The 17,204-nt window shown below is 39.3% G+C and overlaps 1 protein-coding gene across 4 annotated transcripts; it reads left to right on the top strand.

The window, feature by feature from the left end:
* Nucleotides 1-52: 52 nt before the first annotated feature.
* LOC141522124 (cation channel sperm-associated protein 2-like) lies at nt 53-17,190 on the top strand. 4 transcript variants are annotated; one of them, XM_074235266.1, is made up of 14 exons: nt 53-278; nt 909-1,010; nt 1,145-1,292; nt 1,787-1,957; nt 2,180-2,248; nt 10,943-11,115; nt 11,589-11,744; nt 12,017-12,141; nt 13,948-14,126; nt 14,320-14,419; nt 14,941-14,988; nt 15,455-15,570; nt 15,770-15,952; nt 17,043-17,190. In XM_074235266.1, exons 2-14 carry the CDS (start codon nt 1,005-1,007, stop codon nt 17,072-17,074), a joined length of 1,506 nt encoding a protein of 501 aa, XP_074091367.1. In that variant the 5' UTR covers nt 53-278; nt 909-1,004; the 3' UTR covers nt 17,075-17,190. The 4 variants fall into 4 exon arrangements, with proteins under 4 accessions (XP_074091367.1, XP_074091365.1, XP_074091366.1 ...); XM_074235264.1 differs by having other exon boundaries at nt 54-278; nt 15,767-15,952; XM_074235265.1 differs by having other exon boundaries at nt 54-278; nt 896-1,010; nt 15,767-15,952.
* The last annotated feature ends 14 nt before the right edge of the window (nt 17,191-17,204 follow it).

The raw sequence follows: 17,204 nt of genomic DNA, 5'->3' as shown, positions 1-17,204 counted from the left end.
AGGCAACCTGGTAACCGCCGAATGGGCGAGAGCCGGGGGGCGGGGCCGGGGGCGGGGCCGCGGCTGCGTGGAACGGCGCGGGGGGAGGGGAGCCGGGCTCCTCGCTGCCGGCCTCGGGAACGGCGCTAGTGCGGGGGCTCGGGAGACCTCCAAGTTCTCACGGCCTCAGCGGACAGAGCGAGCCCTCGCGATGAAGTCGGCGAACCGTGGAGCGGAGGGAACTTAGCGCAGGGAGCAGGGCCTGAGGGAGGAGAGACTGAGCCACCGAAGAGCTTCGGGTCAGGGAGTGACCCGGGCGCAGTTCAGCCTCAGTCCGCCGCGCCTCCCCCGCCCCCGCCCCAGACGGCCGTTCCCCCGGTACCGGCCGTGGGCTCCCCTCTCCGCTCTCGTCCCGTCTGCTTCCCCACCTTACTTTCTTCCTCTCCCCTCCCCCAGTTTCATCCTTTCCTCTTTCCCCTCTGCCATCTTTGAGTTGGGTCCAACCGGCATTTATTACGGCCCTACCGTGTGCCTAGACACTTTGGAAAGCACTCGGGATGCAAAGGAAGGCAAAAACTAACTATTCTTAAGGACTCTGTGGTCTCCTCCACTCTGCCTCCTCTCTAACTCTGCTTACCCTCACTGTTTTCCTTTTCTCCCTTTTTCTGCCATGCGCCCCCCCCCCCCCGCCTTTGTCTAGGTCTTCCCTTTTCATGTTTCCTTTCATGCCTGTCTCCTTTATGTCTTTTGTCTTTCTGTAACGGATCGCGTTCTTGTGTTCATTTCTCTTCTCCATCCCTCTCTCCCAGCCTGGCCACCAGTCCGGGATTCCGGATTGGTGTTGTCATGATATCATCCAGGTGATCCCTCAATCCTACTGGGGAATTGCTATGAAACTTCCCTCTTCTATCTTTAGTCTTCTGTTTCAGAGCTCCACTGCTGTGAAACCGGGTAGTCTCAGCCTCAGCTGCTCCTGCTGGGCAATGCGCTAGGGTCGGGGCTGCCGCTGTATCTGGAGGAGGAAGATGAAGGTGATTGGGAGTGAGGGTTAAAAACTTTCCCATCTTCCCGCATTCATCATGATTCAATGCCTCCTTTTCCCCCAGTCTTTTTTTTAAATAGGGTTATTGTCCTTGACTTACACATCTTTTCCCCCCCCTCACAGACTAATGAACCCCAAGAGACCTCTCAGCCAAAAGGGTTATCCAGAGCAGATGCTGTGCGTTCGAGACTAATTGATACCTTTTCTCTCATCGAACATTTGCGGGGCTTGAGCCAAGCTGTACCGCGACATAATCTTCGAGAATTTCTTGGTCAGCGAGTTGTTCCCCACTGGGCTACTGTCCTCAAAACAGCCCACAACTTAGAATGAGACAGAGAGAAATCTAATAGTGGAGAGACCTTAGAAATCAGGCAAGGGGAGGGGGCTTATTTTAGTAAACTGGACCCAGCTAGGTAAAATAATTGCATTAATAATATCTCTTGGCCAGATTTCAGGGGCTTCAAGTTTCTTTAGGTCACAAATAAATTCCATATAACTTAAGAGTACTAACAGTAAAGGGACTAAAGGTTTTGTAAATATGAACCTGCTGCACATATTTCTCAGAATGAGCACTGCTACTCATGAACAATCTAGAAAGAAAAAGTAATTTGATAGTTCCTTATTACCATAAAGAGTAGCATGATAAGCTCACTGCTTCAGGTTAAGGACCTCAACCTGTCTAAAAAATCTGATTTGTCCCTCTTGTCTGAGTAGATTTCTTCATAATCTCTTTATCTACTTTTCCCCTGAACATGCTTACAACAGATCCTGCTCGTCAAAAAAAACTTATGCTAGGAGATCATCATCAACTGGTCCGATTCAGTATCAGGCCTGGTCATGGTCGAATCCTTTTTGCTCAGAGGCAGCAGTGTCGACTCACAGTGCGTTATAATCCATGGGCCCCCATTTCTCTTTGGGCTGGCTGGGTCCTTGAAAGTATCCTTTTGGCTACTGGCTATGGGACCCAATTTCCTAATTTGACCCAGCCTTTACCCTCCTATGTACCCCTTAGAGTAGACTCCTCCATCATATCCCCATGATGGACCTGGCTTCCCAAGTTCCCAAATTAGCCTGATTCCAATTCTTAGCCTGTTCTTTCCCTGAACCTCAAAATCCCAACTCTATTTTGAACATTTTTTTTTCCTCAATGGTAAACAGGACGTTTCTTCGTAAACCTAATCATCTTCCTCATCTTTATGAATACTGTTTTACTCATGCTTGAAATAGGTGAGACCCTGGAGTGTTTGGAGGAGAAAAGGGTTTGGGAGACAATTCCCCTTGAATTTGTTTAGGATTTCCTGAAACAAATTGGTATTAAAGTAGGTCAGATAAATTAGTTTCTTGGAATGAGGAATACCAAAAGAATAAAACCATGGAGAACCTGAGAGATGGGCAAGAAGGCTTAGGAAAGTAAAATACAGTGTTTCAATAAGCATAAGTAATCTATTGGGAACTGAAGAAAGGAAAACAAGTTTAGCAAATCCTTGAGTAAACTGCTATCAACATAATCATTTGATTTATTGGAAGAAGCCATTTAACATTTTTGTAGGATATGAATCCCTAGCAGTGAATGATATAGTACATTTAAAGGTTAACAAATATATCTGGAATAATTACCCAAGTGAAGAAACTGGGATAATTTAGACAGAACTGAGAAATTGGAAGGAAGAGAAATGGAAGGAAATGGCAAACCACACATCTTTGCCAGGAAAACCCCCAAATGGGGTTACAAAGAATCAGACTTTACTGAATAACAACAAAAGAATAAAAAATTAAGATCAAGGAACATCAAAACCAGTAGATCTCTCAAGGCAGCTCCTTTTATTTTGAGATGACTCTTAATAGGAAGTTCTACATTCCTTTTTTTTTTTTTGCAAGGCAGTGGAGTTAAGTGACTTGCCCAAGGTCACACAGATAAGAAAGAATATTAAGTGTCTAACTTTCCGAATGTTTATTGCTCCTACTATCTGAGAACATGAACAACTCTTAACATTTGGATTCTTCAGACACTTGGAGTCAAGTGTCATGTTTCTGCAAGATAAACATCTTGGGCACTTTGGACCATTTCTTCTTGGCCATCTATAGTGTGCTATAGTGGTTCTGGAGGAAAAGAATTTAGGTTTAAATCTCTTGGGTTTCAACTTCTGTGTGACTTTAAATGAGTCACTTGGCCTTCTTAGGTCTCAGTTTTCTCCTTTTTAGAATGGAAGAATTCAGGTGGATGGCTTCTGATCCTCTGGCTTTAGGTCAGAGGCAATCTATGCAGGTTGCTCCCCTCTGGGTGGGATCCATTTTGTCAGTTTCAATCATAGATGAATCTTTGTGATCTCAGGGATTTTCTTAGGAATTCCCATTTGACAGTTGAGGAACTGACTCAAAAAGGATTGAGACTTGCTCAGGATCATACAACTAGTAACTAGCTAGATTTGACTTGGGAACTTGAGCCTTACTGACTTTTCAGGACTGGTATTCCATCCATGACTTCACCTAGCTGCTCCCCATTTTGTCAGTATTCTGGTTGAAATATAGTGCCTGCAACTTAATGTGCCAAATGTGATCTGATCAGAGTGAAATATGATAGGACTATCACTCCCTTCATTCAGGTTGCTCTGCCTCCATTTTTTTTTTGTTGCCATATCACACTGTTGACTAGTAATAAGTTTGTGATTTGCTTAGCTCTAGATCTTTATCAGATGATCCTTGTTTACTCACATGCACATACCACAGTGTTCTTGTATACTTCAAAATGTGAGTTTACATTGATCCTTATTGAATTTCATACTCTTAGATTCAGTCTGTTGAGTTTGGTCCTAGCTCTTGTCATCCATCATATTAGTTATCCTCCTCAGCTTCATACCATATGCACATCTGATAAATGCACCATTTATTCTTTCATCAAAGGATTTGGGAAAAAAATATCAAAATGCTTTGTTCCAAGGACCAAAGGAAAATCACTTTACATTCAATAATTGTTGATTCCACCTAACTTTTCTAATCCATAGCTCTCTAATCTACTCCAAAAAAATGGAGAGTTGCTGAAATTAAGCTATATATATATATATATATATATATATATATATATATATATACATATATACACTAAATTCCCCTAATCTCTTAATCTATTAGTCAAAATGAGACTATTCTGGCATGAGCTCTTGATTATTAAAGTTATTTCCCTTCTGGAATGCTCACAAAATCAGGACATTTGCTTGTCTTTAATACTGATTTTTTTTTGGTGAGGGGGAAGGACACTATACATAATCCAGAGATCGCTGTTAGCAGATCAATAATATCTACCAGTTCTTTCAGTACTCTGGAATGTAATTTATCCAGGCCTGATGACTTGATCCCATCTAGGGCAGTTTAGGTACTATCACAATCACTACACTTATCTTCAGTTCCACAAACACTTACTAAACACTATGTGAAGGGCTGAGAGAACAAAGACAAAATTGAAACAGTTCCTGAACTCAAGTCATTAATTTTTTTCTGGCAAACTAAAATATATAAACATAATTGTCATATAAGTTGAAGAAGAAAACAGCACCAAACAGTTGTGGGGGCAAGGAGAGGGAAGAGACCTCAGAGTTCCAGAAAGACTTCTGCTGGAGATGACACTTGCACTGACAGGGAAAAAAAAAGCTATAGTGATAAAGGTATAGGTGAAGTTAGGCATTCCAAACATAGGAGACAACCAACCTGCTAATTGGAATCATAGAGTATATAAAAGGGGAAATAACAAAACCCAGCCTAGGAAGGTAGCCAGCTTGTGAATGGGAGTCAAATGGTGAAAAGTTTAAATGCCATACTGAAGAGTTTGTAATGTATTCTAGAAGCAAACAAGAAGTCCCTGAAGACTTTTGACCAGGGAGTCATGATGTAGTCAGACCTAGGCTTCTGTACATAGAATGGTTTAGAGAAAGGGGAGACTTGGGGCAAGGAGACTAAAGAAGTAATGGTTGTGAAAGGAGAAAGGGGGGGCAAAATACAAAAGGTAAAATTGGTAAGCTAGATAACTGGTTGTCAGGGACAAGGAAAGAGTCAAGGAGGACAAGTGGTCTGTAGTGACTAGAAAGATAATGTTGCTCTCAAGAAACAGGGAAGGAGGAGCGGTGCATTTTTTAGAAGAAACTTTTGAACATATAAAATTTGAGATGATGATGATGGGATCCAGGATGTAGGACTGGGTCAGGAGAGAAATTAGGCCTAGATACATAGATTTGGCAGTCATCTGAACTGAAATGACTTTTGACAAAGAGAAAGATAAGGTTCTTATTGACTGAGATATGAATATGATTCAGGAGGTCAGACAAGAGGAGAACCAAGGGGGAGGATTTCTTGGAAGACAAGGGAGGAGAAAAGTATCCCAGGAAGAAAGGGTGGTTGAGTAGTGTCAGAAGTTAAAAGACTGGGGGGAGGGGGCAGGGGGAAGCTTTCTGATTTAGCAAATAGGTCCTTGATGATAGTGGAGAGGATATTTTAAATTTAATAGTTTGTTTCCAGCATAGATTTCTCCTGTATACATTCAGGCAGTCCATCTATTCTCATCTTTGTTTCCTTCTGTGTAATTTCTACTTCCTTATTGAATGTATTTGGGACTAATGTTTCTCAGAGTCCAAAAATGGTACCTCTGCTATCATTCATAGTGAAAAAAATTATGGTATTGGTAAATGTTTAAATTGGCTCTCTAGGAAAAATAAAAGGATAGTTCAAGTTTAATCTTCATTATTTCTATTTTCTCCACCACCTAAGACAATCACAAAACAAGCAAGTTCTGATTTGTAGCATTTGTTGATTTCTGAGGCAGAAATGCTTCCACTGAAATTTAACAATCAGGTCTGAAAATTCGATGCAAGCTTACTCTAGCATATCCTTAAATGTATCTTCAATTTTTGTCCTTAAAGTTTCATCATTAAATATCAAGATAATTTTAATTAGTTGGATCTCTCACCAAACTTTTTGTAAGCTTGTTTTTCCAACCACTGTTTTTTCTTGTTTTGTGGAGCAATATAGCTTTTAATCCTCTACTATCCTCTGTAAGATTTTGTAAGCAGATTTGTATTCTAAACTGGCATTTAACTTAACTGACATCTCTTTGCTTGGCAAAGAGTTCAAGTGTTTGCTGGCTAATGTGGTTTCTAAAATTGACCTCATTGTAAAAGGTGATTTTATCAGTTAAACTTCCTTAGACAATGATAGAAGTCTGTCACTATTTTTTTAACCATTCCCTGTCTTTCAGCATCAACAGGTTGCTTAAATACATCAGGTTGCAACTGCCTCAATTGAAGGTCATGTTATCCTCTGATTTTTATTAATCTAGTTTTTGGTATTTACTATAACACATCATTTGTCTGACTACATAAATTCAGAATATTCCCACAGCAATAACCAGTTTTTAAATTTCAGTTAAAACATAATCACTTTCATTTTTTGTGATGTGTTTGCTACTTACCATATCCAGTACCTCCTGATTCTCTTGTCAAAGTTTTATTGGATTTTTTTTTAAATAGGTAAATATGAGACTTCTGTAGGATATATAATAAGTCTTTGGCTTTTTTTTTGGCAAAGCAATGAGGTTAAGTGACTTGCCCAAGGTGACAGCTAAATATTAAGTGTCTGAGGCTGGATTTGAACTTAGGTTCTCCAGACTCCAGGAACAGTGCTCTGGCCACTATTCTCCTGACTCCAGGAACAGTGCTCTGGCCACTATACCATCTACCCTTGTCTTGCTTCCGAATCATATTTTCCAACATATTTTTCACTATCTTCTCCTGAGCTTGCTTTTAAATAGAAATTAATAAGAATTGAGTTGATTTTTAAATCTTATCAATTCTTTGTAGAATTTCTCTACCTCAGTAATAGAAATTGATGCATAAACTATAGTTATTTTTTATTAATTTTTATTAAAGATATTGAGTTTTACAATTTTCCCCCATCTTATTTCCCACCCCCCATGGAAAGCAATCTATCAGTCTTTACTTTGTTTCCATGTTGAACCTTGATCCAAATTGAGTGTCATGAGAGAGAAATCATATCCTTAGAGAAGAGACAAGAATTCTAAGAGGTAACAAGATCAGACAATAAGATATCTGTTTTTTTTTTCTAAATTAAAGGAAATAGTCCTTTAACTTTGTTCAAACTCCACAGATCCTTAACTGGATACAGATGGCACTCTCCTTTGCAGACAGCCTAAAATTGCTCCCTATTGTTGCACTGATGGAATGAGCGAGTCCTTCAAGGTTGATCATCATTCCCATGTTGCTGTTAGGGTATACAGTGTTTTTCCTGGTTCTGCTCATCTCACTCAGCATCAGTTCATGCAAATCCCTCCAGGCTTCCCTGAAATCCCAGCCTTCCTGGTTTCTAATAGAGCAATAGTGTTCCATGACATACATATACCACAGTTTGCTAAGCCATTCCCCAATTGAAGGACATTTAGTTGATTTCCAATTCTTTGCCACCACAAACAGGGCTGCTATAAATATTTTTGTACAAGTAATGTTTTTACCCTTTTTAATCATCTCTTCAGGATATAGACCCAGTAGTGGTATTGCTGGGTCAAAGGGTATGCACATTTTTGTTGCCCTTTGGGCATAGTTCCAAATAGCTCTCCAGAAGGGTTGGATGAGTTCACAGCTCCACCAACAGTGTAATAGTGTCCCAGATTTCCCACAACCCTTCCAACAATGATCATTATCCTTCCTGGTCATATTGGCCAATCTGAGAGGTGTGAGGTGGTACCTCAAAGAAGCTTTAATTTGCATTTCTCTAATAATGATTTAGAGCATTTTTTCATATAGCTATGGATTGCTTTGATCACTTCATCTGTAAATTGCCTTTGCATATCCTTTGACCATTTGTCAATTGGGGAATGGCTTTTTGTTTTAAAAATATGACTCAGTTCTCTGTATATTTTAGAAATGAGCCCTTTGTTGGAATCATTAGTTGTAAAGATTGTTTCCCAATTTACTACATTTCTTTTGATCTTGGTTACAGTGGTTTTATCTGTTCAAAAGCTTTTTTACTTTAATGTAATCGAAATCATCTAATTGGTTTCTGGTGATGTTCTCCAACTCTTCCTTAGTCATAAACTGCTCCCCTTTGCATAGATCTGACAGGTAGACTAGTCCTTGATCTTCTAATTTGCTTATAGTATTGTTTTTTATGTCTAAGTCCTGTAACCATTTGGATCTTATCTTGGTAAAGGGTGTGAGGTGTTGGTCTAATCTAAGTTTCTTCCATACTAACTTCCAATTCTCCCAGCAGTTTTTATCAAAGAGGGAGTTTTTATCCCAGTGGCCGGACTCTGGGTTTATTGAACAGCAGATTACTATAATCATCTCCTGCTTTTACACCTAGTCTATTCCACTGGTCCACCACTATTTCTTAACCAATACCAAACAGTTTTGATGACTAATGCTTTATAATAATAATTTTAGATCAGGTAGGGCTAAGCCACCTTCTTTTGCACTTTTTTTCATTAAGCTCCTGGCAATTCTTGACTTTTTATTGACTTATAATTTTTTCAAACTCATTAAAAGTAATTTTTTGGAATTTTGATTGGTAGGGCACTAAACAGATAGTTTAGTTTGGGTAGAATTGTCATTTTTATTACATTAGCTCTACCTATCCATGAGCAGTTGATATTTGCCCTATAGTTATTTTTAATGGTAGTCTTTTTGCAAATGCTCATCATGTATACTTCAATATGAGATGACTAAATGTCCCATGAAATGTTTCTTGTCTTTGGATGTACAATAAAATCAACTCACTTAATTTATTAGACTCTTTAGGTTGGATATATGAGTAAATCTTCCATTTAACTTCAATTTCCTCTCATTTTTTGTTTTAGTTTATAATAAGATTGACAAGATGGACATGATTCTGTTCTCCAGTAATATATGTCCACTCATTCATTGGTCACTGGACAAGAATCCAACATGTAAATTACCAACAGTTACATTAATGTCTTAGTCTAAAAACTGTGATTTCTGTCACTGCAGAAGCAAAAGTAGACCATCAAGTGGACCACAAGACTGAGGGATATTTTATATTTTCCTTTGTTTCATGTGATGCCATTCTATTGTGAACTCCTTGAAGACAAGGACTATCTTTTACCTCTTTTTTGAGTATCCAGCATTTTGGTGCTTAATAAATTTTCACTGACATGAAATAATTCATCAGCAGATACTGAATGTATCTATACATAATTAGACTGGTACTTTTAAGGTGACTATATTTGGTTGCCTAAACTGTATTTACCTTCCCCATATTCAGTATTCTTACTCTGTGACAGGCTCTGAGGCTAGAGAAACAAAAAGAAAACGGTCCTTAGCTTCAAAGGACTCACTTATATGGGGAAACAACATGTACATGGTAGAAACTGTGGCCTGCAGATAAAACCTTTGAGGACCAAGATCTCCATGCCACAAGGCCTCAGAATAGTAGGGCTTTAAAATCATGAAGATTATAAATAGGATGAACCTAGACATGGTCACTGAATCCAGAAATAAACTTAAGTAACTTTTCTAATAAGATGTGATGCAGGCTGACCTTGGGTTCAAGATGAATTTAGATAAATCAATGTATGATAGATATGTAATGAATTATAAAAACAGTATTTCAGGGGCAGCTGGATGGCACAGTGGATAGAGCATTGGCCCTGGAGTCCGGAGGACCTGAGTTCAAAGCTGGCCTCAGACACTTTAATAATTACCTCTCTGTGTGACCTTGGGCAAGTCACAACCCCATTGCCTTTCAAAAAAAACAGTATTTGGTGATAGCATAAAGAGTACCCTCCACAAGAAATTTCTCTTGATGTCACTATCAGAAAATACTGAATGAGTTATACTGCTGATCAGATCAGTAATAGAATTCCTTACATTCTTATGAATTTTACTAGTCAGGAAGCTTTGCAGTATTGTGTTAATCCAATAACCATCAAAATGTAAAGGATTTTAATAAGTGAAAATGCAAATTGTATTTTATGGTATAGGGGGAAGAATGATTTTAATCAAAACCTGAGTTTAAATGCTGTCTCCAAAAACCTCTTTGAGCTTCAGTTTCATCATCTAAAAAAATGCAGATATTTACCTCCCAAGGCTGTTGTGATTAAAAACAAAAATTCTCCAACTTTATAAACCTTAAAAAAATCATATAGAGTATTACTGTGAATTATTAGAACTTATATCTATAAATACTCATGTGCTATGATCTCTCCACATTGCAAACGAGTTCCCTATCACCTCAGATCATATATAAAATTCTCTTGTTCAAAGAGCTTTCAAAGCTCTCTAGTACCCTGCCCCTTTCAGTCATCTTACACTTTTTATCGCAACTCATAATCTTCAGTCTAGGTACACTGGCCTCCTTGCTGTTCCTCAAACAAACCAGCTTACCTTATTACACCTAACCTTGGGTGGAATGTTCTCCCTCCACAGCTCTGCTTCCTGATTCCCAGGCTTCCTTTTTTTTTTTAAGGTGTTTTTGAAGGCAAATGGGGTTAAGTGGCTTGCCTAAGTTCACATAGCTAGGTAATTATTAAGTGTCTGAGGTCACATTTGAACTCAGGTCCTCCTGACTCCAGGGCTGGTACTCTACCCACTGCTGCCCCTATAATATGTTTTTTACAATGATCTCATTTGATCCTTGCTACAGTCTTTTGAGGTAGGAACTAATGAAGATGAGCAACCTGAAGCTAAGAGTAACTTCCTAAGGTCAATACTAGTAAGTGTCTGAGCTAGTTAAGAGAACAGAGATAGGTTATATACTATATACACCAAGCTGTACTATATCCATAGTATCACCCTAGTTGCTTAAGGAAAATGGAACAACATTGACAAGTTTGGTTTATATAATATCTTTGTATTAAGTCATTTGGCAAATCCTTGACTCTTGCTTCTTGCCTCTTTCATATAGAATTAGTGAATTCTAGAGATGTCAAAATGTTACCAGTAATGCTGGCTCTAGAAGTAGCATCTTGGTTCATCTTGTTTATCTTCATGCTGGAGATTATCCTCATGTGGTTGTTCAATTTTGTCGTCTTCTGGAAAAGTGTCTGGAATCTCTTTGACTTCTTTGTCACCGTAATGGTAAGATTAAAAGGGCCTAGGATTTAATAAAAGAAGCAGCCTACAAGAATCTAGAACAGGTGATGATTTGGGGCAAATTATATGAGGTCATACAAAGAAAAACTTGGAAGCTTTGCTGCTGCTTTCAACTTTACTGTTTCTCTGAAAACTGAGAGATGGCCAAGGCTTAATCTAGAAATGGTGCTCAATGATTGGGGGGGAGGGGGAGGATGAGGATGAGGAAACAGTCTGAAAGGTAATATTTGGGGAAGAATAATACCGGGGCGACTAGGTGGCGTAGTGGATAAAGCACCGGCCTTTCAGTCAGGAGTACCTGGGTTCAAATCCGGTCTCAGACACTTAATAATTACCTAGCTGTGTGGTCTTGGGCAAGCCACTTAATCCGATTTGCCTTGCAAAAACCTAAAAAACAAAAAAACAAAAAAAAACCTGTCTAATACAATACTTGTTCAAAACTTGTGTGATGCCCACAGTCTTTGGTTCCTGAGATCATTGTGCTGGTAGGGGTCTCGGGTACATCAATGTGGCTGCAGTTGTTACGTATCTGCCGGGTGTTGAGGTCTCTCAAACTGTTTGTGCGGTTCCGCCAAATTCGAGTCATCATCCTGGCCCTTGTCAGGGCTCTTAAGGTGACTGCAGAAATCAAGTAAGGGGTATGGTGGGAAACTGTAGTCAAATATGAAGCAGAGGAAAGTGTAGGAGATGAATGGGCCATATGGTCAATAGTTTATTGTATGGGAGTGGATTAGATTGGTGATTGAGTTGTAGCAATTTGGGGTTGCATGGATCCACAACTGGGAGTGAAGGTCATAATTTCAGATGTCTGGGCTGGATTGGGTTGGGTTGTTTGAGAGAGAGCAGTCTGGCCTAATTCAACTATTTTTTTGATTGTGACCTCCAGACCATGACCTCCCTCCTGGCACTGTTGCTTATTTTCTTCTACATTTTCGCTCTGGCTGGTGTCTACTTCTTTGATTATTATACTCGTTCAACCATCCAGGACTTGGAATACCAGATGTACTTCTCGTAGGCAGAACTGGGACAAACTTGGGGGGAGGTAAAGGGAACTTGGGGTGGGACTAGGGAGCAGAACTAAAACAAATATTGAGGTGAAGTCTGGGATCACAGTTATAATAGCATAAAGAACATAATAAGGTAGAGAACATAATAGGAGTGGAGAATAAATTGTATTGTGATCTTGAGAACAGATAAACCTCTCTATAGGTTAGGGAACAATATTCAATTCAGGTAAAGTCTAGAATGCTAAGACATACATGTATACCTTTCTTAGACATCCATAACAATCAAATATTGTCACAAGATCCACTTCTAGGCTTCTAGAGAAAAACAATTCTATCATTCCTGTCACTCTGAAGGTATAGGGTTACCTATCATAGAACACACCAAGCAAAATTCTTAATATCTTCAGTTATATTCAGTTTTCCCCTGTGAAGGAGCTTGGATGTTCTCTGATTGCCAATAGATGGTTCATTTAAACCTGGGGAAAGTTATCTTGACTTTATTTGCAATATCATATAGAAAGGGGCGGCTAGGTAGCGTAGTGGATAAAGCACCGGCCTTGGAGTCAGGAGTACCTGGGTTCAAATCCAGTCTCAGACACTTAATAATTACTTAGCTGTGTGGCCTTGGGCAAGCCACTTAACCCCATTTGCCTTGCAAAAACCTAAAAAAAAAAAAATACCATATAGAAGGCATTAAACTTACCAGAAAGTATTCATAATTTGACCCAGTATTCTCAGTAGTAGGGTTCTTTTTAGTGTCCCTAGTGATCACTTCTAAGTTGTTGTTCAATCATGTTTTGGTTGTGTCATGACTAAATGGGGGTTCATGACCCCATTTGGGGTTTTCTTGGCAAAGATGTTGGAGTAGTTTACCATTTCCTTTTCCAGCTCATTTTGCAGATAAAGAAACCCAGTCAAACAGGGTTAAGTGACTTCCCTAGGGTCACATAGCAAATAAGTCTGAGGCCACATTTGAACTCAGATCTTCCTGATTATAGGCATGGCACTCTATTTCATCACCAGTTTCCCACCTATAAGTTATTAATAACTTTAAATATAGTTATTGATTATTAATAATCATAATATTATATAAAGCAAAATGCAACCTTTAAAAAGCATTATACTGGAATCAGGTATTGTTATCATTAGGATTCAGTATCATTAAACACATGTCTACTCATACACTGAGAAGATAAAGAGAGAACAGATTTTTTAAATTTGTAGGAGATCTATTAGATGGGGTCCTCAGTAGAGAATGGGCAACTAGGTGGCACAAGGACACTAGACCTGGAATCAGGAAGACTCATTTTCCTGAGTTCAAATTTGGCCTTAGATACTACTTAGACCCTGAGCAAGTCACTTAACTTGACTTCTTCATTTGTTAAATGAGTTGGAGAAGGAAATGGCAATCTACTCCAGTAGTTCAGCCAAGAAATTCCCAAAATGGGGTCACAAAGAATTGGACACAGCTGAAATGACCAAAAAACAACTACCACCACCAGTGGAGAGTAAGACTACAATTAAAAGTCAATTTGGCAAATGAGAGGAATAAGATGAATTTAAATAGGTTGAAAACTGAATTATTCACTTAGATAAGAAAATGTACCTGTCCAAATACAAACTGAAGAATGATTAAATGATTTTATTAGAATATGGCAGAAAAGGAGGCAAGGATCAGCGTTAGCCACATGTAAAAGTCAGAAATGTTTCAAAAGTAAACATAACTCTGGGGACCCGGCTTTCTTAAGAAGTCTAGCTTCTTTACTCCCCATTCTATTCTTTCCTATTTCTCATTTTTTTTTCTCTGTAGGGATATGCCCAACTCTTTGGTGACAGTGTTCATCCTCTTCACCCTGGATCACTGGTATGCACTGCTTCAGGATGCCTGGAGAGTTCCTGGCCTGAGTAAAGCATTCAGTAGTATATACGTTATCCTCTGGCTGTTGCTTGGCTCCATCATCTTCCGTAACATCATAGTAGCTATGATGGGTGAGTAAGGTTCTAGAGTGGGGTGGGTGAGACCTATGAGATCAGAGAAGCTTGGGGAGTAAGAGAGGGAAAAGATCAGTGGTATGTGATTAAGGGTAGGAATATGTGGAAGGAAGTAGCTGAGCCTCCCCCAGCTTTTCTTAGTCTGTTTCAGCATTCACCCAACCAATTCTTTCATGATTCTTTGTGGCAGTTACTAATTTCCAGGCAATCAGGAATGAGCTCATTGAGGAAGCAGCATATTTGGAAGTGCAGCACAAAGCTGATGCATTCAAGCGCCAAATCATCAAAAGGTTCCTTAACTTTCCCTCCCCATTTTTTTTTAATATTTTATTTATTTTGAGTTTTACAATTTTCTCCCTAATCTTACTTCCCTCCCCCTACCCCACCCCAGAAGGCAGTTTTCCAGTCTTTACATTATTTACATGGTATACATTGATCCAAATTGAATGTGATGAGAGAGAATCATATCCTTAAGGAAGAAACATAAAGCATAAGAGATAGCAAGATCAAACAATAAGATAATTTTTTTTTCCTAATTTAAAGGTAATAGTCCTTGGTCTTTGTTCAAACTCCACAGTTCTTTCTCTGGATACAGATGGTATTCTCCATTGCAGACAGTCCCAAATTGTCCCTGATTGTTGCAAGTCCATCAAGGTTGATCATCACTGACCCCATGTTGCTGTTAGGATGTACAATGTTTTTCTGCTGACCTTATTTTTATTCTCTATTCCTCTCCTTTTTCTTTCTGGCCTCTTTTCTAATAGATAGACTGCAGTACAATTCCCTTCACTCTCTGTTCTCTGATCAACAGGAGACTTAGCCAGAAAGAAGGAGGAAAAACCAAGTCCAAAATTACTGGGTATGGAGTGTGCATTAATGAGGGAGGGCAGAGATGAAGGGCTAGTAAAGAATGTTGGGGAAATAGACAACCAAAGCTATGTACCAGAACAGAGGGAATAAGATTGGGGAATACATAGAAATTGAACTTAGGAGAGAAAAGTGTGTTTGTGGGGATATTGAGGAACAATAGGACTATGGAGATGGGAGAGCAGGACTTGTGAACATGTATGAGAATGATAGATGTGATGATGAATATGGGTTTGGAAGACAGACACTGTGTTAGGAAACAAGGATATGACTATGAATTTCGGATATCTGATGTTGACAGACTAAAATTCTAAGTGCTCAGGCCTAGATTCTGTGAACATTTTGGATCCTACCTTACCCATGGCCTAAAAAAGAACTAAACTCAAGAAAGTAGAAATTTACCAAAAGTCATACTCTGTAGATATAGCTAAAGCAATAAAAGTAACCTTTCTCCATAGTTCTTCCCAGACCATAAGCAAGGCTTCTCCACAAATAGAAGAAAGTGATGCACCTCCTATTGAAAACAAGACAGCTGACTCAAAAGATAACACCACAGCTCCTCAAGAAAGCCCATGTGAGCTGAACTATCTTCCATTCAGACTCAAACATTCTAGCACTTTCTGAAATTTTCTCATCAAGGTGCTGATACTTTAGTCTTATGCCCTTTTATCTCTACATTCACCCATTCTCTTAACATCTCTTGGTCATCTCTTCTACTTAACCTACCCCTGATTTCAGACATGCTTCTCAAAAATAGTTCTTGCCCACAGTAGTCCCTGAGACCCTAAGCTCAGTGGACTGGGAGACCCATGTTCACCAGAATCTCCCTGGACTGATGGAAATGGACAAGGATGAGCAGGTGGTTTGGCCCCGAGATTCACTCTTCCGATACTTTGAATTGCTAGAAAAGCTTCAATACAACATAGAAGAACGTAAACATCTACAAGATTTTGCAGGTAAGAAGCATCTTGAAGATCAGGAATAATTACCTGACCAAGAGCTGCTTAAGATACTGGTTTGAGGGATCACTGTTCCCTCAAAAAAAATTTTTTAAGTTCAAAACAGATGATTTCCACACAGAAATCAATACAAAGGCTAAGAATATAAATTAACTCAGTTCAGTTGGTAGCTTACAAAATGGCTCTCTTCTGGCAGTTAGGTTTTGTTTTGTTTTTTTTAGTTTTTTTTGCAAGGCAAATGGGGTTAAGTGGCTTGCCCAAGGCCACACAGCTAGGAAATTATTAAGTGTCTGAGATCGGATTTGAACCTAGGTATTCCTGACTCCAAGGCCAGTGCTTTATCCACTGTGCCACCTAGCCACCCCGGCAGTTAGGTTTTTTTAGATCCCATCCCAGCAACCAAGAAGCAAACCTCAAGTCAGGGCTGAGAACAGAGCAGGATTAGGGAAGAGAATAAGAGGATTTGAGAATATGAAAAGTATAATACTACTGAGTCAAGATGGGAGTACCTCAGAGGGGAAAATGCCTATATTGGAATAGAATAGAGAATCTGGACCACAATAGGGTAGGCGAACCAAAGGAAAACCATACAATCCAATTCTGTGCAATTCAGAGGAGAATAAGGGAACCTGGAAAATAAGTTGAGGCACTAGAGGAGTAGATCATACAACCAGAGACTGTATAAGAACACTAGGTCCACCAGGAATAAGCGAAAGAAGCCAGTGAGAGGCTGCCAGATTTTTAACTTCTTCAAAACTTTGCATACCATTTTGTCTCCATCCTTTCACAGCTCTTGCAGTTCTTTTATCTTCTTCTAAGAAACTTGGGTAGATTGGTGAAGAGAAGATAGCATACTGGCCTCTTTAGTCCTACTCGAAGTGGACTTCAAAAGAGAGATCTAGGATTATCTTTGGTTGTGGTGAAAAATATAGTCTCACTGAAAGGGACCCCCCCACACACACACACACACAACTTAAAGGTAACTTTGATATAGGGACTCCAAACCCAACAAATTCAGTTTTCACTAAGGGTTTATGCTATTCAGAATGACTAGAGAACTCCATTCTCATAATCTATTCTTTTGCAGTTAAGGCATTGATAAACTTGACGGATCGCTGAAAGAAAATCACTGATAGCTGCAACAATGTCATAGACCAGGAGAAAGATGGAGAAAGAATTAGTTGGAAGGGAAAGGCACCAGACAAAAGATGTTTGAATAAATGTATTCAAAAGTTTTCCTGTTCCTTTG

The sequence above is a fragment of the Macrotis lagotis genome, chromosome 4, assembly GCF_037893015.1.
Source record: "Macrotis lagotis isolate mMagLag1 chromosome 4, bilby.v1.9.chrom.fasta, whole genome shotgun sequence".
Classification (NCBI taxonomy): domain Eukaryota; kingdom Metazoa; phylum Chordata; class Mammalia; order Peramelemorphia; family Peramelidae; genus Macrotis; species Macrotis lagotis.
Note: the sequence above shows the minus strand (reverse complement) of the source record. Positions and strands in the feature narration are given on the sequence as shown.

Bases quoted from the DNA above. Each gene is read 5' to 3' on its own strand.
- LOC141522124 (XM_074235264.1), top strand. The intron at 12,142-13,947 runs GTAGGCAGAACT...TTTTCTCTGTAG, and splicing joins GAATACCAGATGTACTTCTC to GGATATGCCCAACTCTTTGG. The intron at 15,571-15,766 runs GTGAGCTGAACT...TCTTGCCCACAG, and splicing joins AGCTCCTCAAGAAAGCCCAT to TAGTCCCTGAGACCCTAAGC.